At 30.7% G+C, this 3,252-nt stretch overlaps 1 protein-coding gene across 1 annotated transcript in view; it reads right to left on the reverse strand.

Moving 5' to 3' along the window:
• The window catches only part of LOC106470726 (nesprin-1-like), an 88,675-nt gene that overhangs the window by 17,245 nt on the left and 68,178 nt on the right, over positions 1-3,252 (reverse strand). Inside the window, exons 21-23 of the mRNA XM_022399362.1 lie at positions 2,253-2,393; positions 1,275-1,595; positions 624-953 (exon numbers count right to left, since the gene is read on the reverse strand). Of these exons, the coding sequence (XP_022255070.1) occupies positions 624-953; positions 1,275-1,595; positions 2,253-2,393 (792 nt within the window). The remainder of the gene's footprint in view (positions 1-623; positions 954-1,274; positions 1,596-2,252; positions 2,394-3,252) is intronic.

The raw sequence follows: 3,252 nt of genomic DNA on the forward strand, positions 1-3,252 counted from the left end.
TGCTGGTTTACACAACTTGTTCAAGAGGACTAATGAGATGCTGGTTTACACAGCTTGTTCAAGAGGACTAATGAGATGCTGGTTTACACAACTTGTTCAAGAGGACTAATGAGACTCTGGTTTACACCATTTTCTCAAGGGAACTAATGAGACTCTGGTTTACACAACTTGTTCAAGGGGACTATTGTGCATGGAGGATATGTAACCCTCCAATTGGTGGAAAGCTATAGTCTAATGATGGCTGCAACATAGAGTGAATACCTGTACACATTACTATGTGTAAGAGTGAGAGTTTTGCTACAAATATGGTACATGTCCAAACGTCTTTTCTACATTGGTGTGGTTTAATAGCTCTCAGTTCTGTCAAGTAATGAGTAGCATTTTTGAAAACCCAAATCAAACTTTAACCTTTAATACACAATATTAAAGAAGTTATTCATAATTATGCTACGTTTTAGTTAATGGTATATAAAATTATTTTTCATAATCTTTAGCCAAAACAATATTATACAAAAAAAGAAAACATTTAGATTATATTTTATGTGCAATCATCAACAATTTCAAACTGATAATATTTTTTTATCTATCTTAAGTGAACTTAGCAAGAAAGAATATTTTGGCACCTCTGTGCTCTGTTTCTTCACACGAGCATCCTCAAGAGATACTGGTCTGACAAAGCCCTCACTAATTCTAGTTTCAGCCAGTTTAATTTCTTCATTTTCTTTGCTGATAAATCTTTTATATTCTTCCACAGCTTCCAAATTTCTTGAAAGATTTTCTAGGGTAACCTTGGTTGTTTCTTCTAGCTTCTGTAACTTTTGTCTTAAGTCTGCTAGCTGAGCATTTAGCTCCTTGACATTTTCACTGTCAGGTTGTTCATTTGCAAGTTCTTGACTTTCTCTCTCTAAGTTTCTCAGAACTTCTGTCTGTTGAGTGATCTCAGATAAAATTTGCTAAAAAAAAGAAAAAAAAACAACGTTTTCTAAGGTTTATGATATTAGCTTACCGACCAATAGAGACTTTAGGTTAGAAAATTGTTCTAACTACTGACAGATCAGAAACTCAATGTACAATGGAATTTCCTATTTCAAGGTTTTTTGTACCACTTGGAAGAAAACATTTGTTTTGTAAAAGTAGTAGTTAGATACTACTAACAATTATTAGATAAGTTTAAAATTTCTAATGTTCTTCTAACAAGTAGGTTAGAGCAGTGATTAGATCTTGAGATTTATTACTATTAACATTTATTAACTTCCTCTCTCATCTTCTCTTACTTGTGCATGCCGTGTGCTATCTGCTAATGGAAGATCTTCAAGTGAAATCCGATCTAACATGTTTTGAGCTTGTTCTATCCAGTTGGAAATTTCCTCAAGTTTAGCTGTGAAGGTAATCCACTTTTGTGTTGTCTGTTCGAGGTAGACAACTTTTTCTGTCATGGTCTGCAAGATAACTCGAATCTGTTTCTCAATTTCCACAACTTCTTTCTCAAACAGAGGTTGCCTCTGAGTAGTGACATGCTGGACAAGGTCTTTGCCCAAGGAACGTAACCTTTCTAACATGGCTTCTGTAGCTTCTCGTAGCTGGATGCTCATTTTCTATCAGAAAAAATGTATTATTAAACAAACTATTTCTTTTAAATAAATTATATATTTTATTCATAAGCTTCTAACTTCAGTACTTAAATATTCCCCTTACCTTCATAAGCTTCTAACTTTAATAATTCAATACCTGCTCATACTTGTATATTAGTAAATACAAAATTTAAGTACCCCCCTCAATTACTTTCATAAGTTGTTAATTATCAAGGACCAACTTACCTTTCTAAATTAGTATATTCAGTATTTAAGTATCCTTTTTATTTTCATAATGTAATTAATTTATTAATTAAGTACTTATTTATCTTTCTGTATTAGTATGTTCTGTATTTAAGTATTCCCCTAATCTTCATTAGATGTTAAATTTAATGATTATGTACATATTTATCTTTCTGTATTAATATGTTCAGTATTTAAGTATTCCCTTATCTTCATAAACTATTATATTTAATAATTAAGTACCTACTTATATTTCTGAATTGTTAACTCAGTAGTAAATCCCCTACTTTACCTTCCTAAATCGGTATGTACAGCATAAGATCCTTAGTGATGAGGCTAGTATTAAAATATCGACCTCCTTCTTAAAATTATTGAAGCTGATATTAAAATACCTTATAAACATTTCTTTATATGTTATTATAAACTGATTTTAAGTACCTGTTTCACTTTCAGTTCCTCTTCAATTGTTCGTGGATATGCTGGAGTTGTCATCCTTCTCAAATCTTCCTGTGCTTGATGTAGTAGTCTGAAAATTTCTGACTTCTGTTCGTTATAATCTGTCCACATTTTTTGTGCTTTCTGTAAAACAAAGATATAAGTACTTTTCATCAGAATATAACTAAATTGTTTCCAAACATTTTTTAAATCATCCAACCTGAGTTTCATCCATCATTTTTTATCTTTTATTTGTTAATTGTAATAATTTTACTTATTATTTGATAACAATCTCATTTCAATATATATTTGTTACCCTAAATTTGTTAAATAATAAATAATTTATAAATGTAAATTTGTTTTACTTTTACAATATCAATAGAAAGAAATAGTATTTAGGTGTTCATATTTTGAAACATGTGAAAACATAGGTGTCAGTGTATTGCTGTGAAACATGTGAAAACATAGGTGTCAGTGTTTTGCTGTGAAACATGTGGAAACATAGGTGTCAGTGATTTGCTGAAGAAAACATTTTACTGATTCTCTAACCATCTTATAAACTCAAATACTAAATTCATCAACAAATGCTGTTTGGTTTACTCATTCTTCTGCAGTGTCACATTTCTAATTATACTACCCAGTTTCATATTTAGTTTTCTTTCATTACTTCTTTCAGAGGCACTTCATTCTTCTAACTATTACTATTGATTTCATTCCTCCATAAGCAAGTGATCCAAATACAATTTTGTCATATGATTGTTTTAATGATATTTCTAAATGTTGTTGCTACTCTTACAGCTTGCATAACAGATTTTCAATGTATCAGGTTGTTTCCTTACACAGCATTTAATTTTGTTCATTATGTTATCATGATATTTCTCAAAACTCTCGACAACATAATGAACTCTGGTGTCAAGGAAGTTTTGAGAAATATCATGACAACATAATGAACTCTGGTGTTAAGGGAGTTTTGAGAAATATCATGACAACATAATGAACTCTG

This window comes from Limulus polyphemus, unplaced genomic scaffold (assembly GCF_000517525.1).
Source record: "Limulus polyphemus unplaced genomic scaffold, Limulus_polyphemus-2.1.2 Scaffold4185, whole genome shotgun sequence".
Taxonomy (NCBI): domain Eukaryota; kingdom Metazoa; phylum Arthropoda; class Merostomata; order Xiphosura; family Limulidae; genus Limulus; species Limulus polyphemus.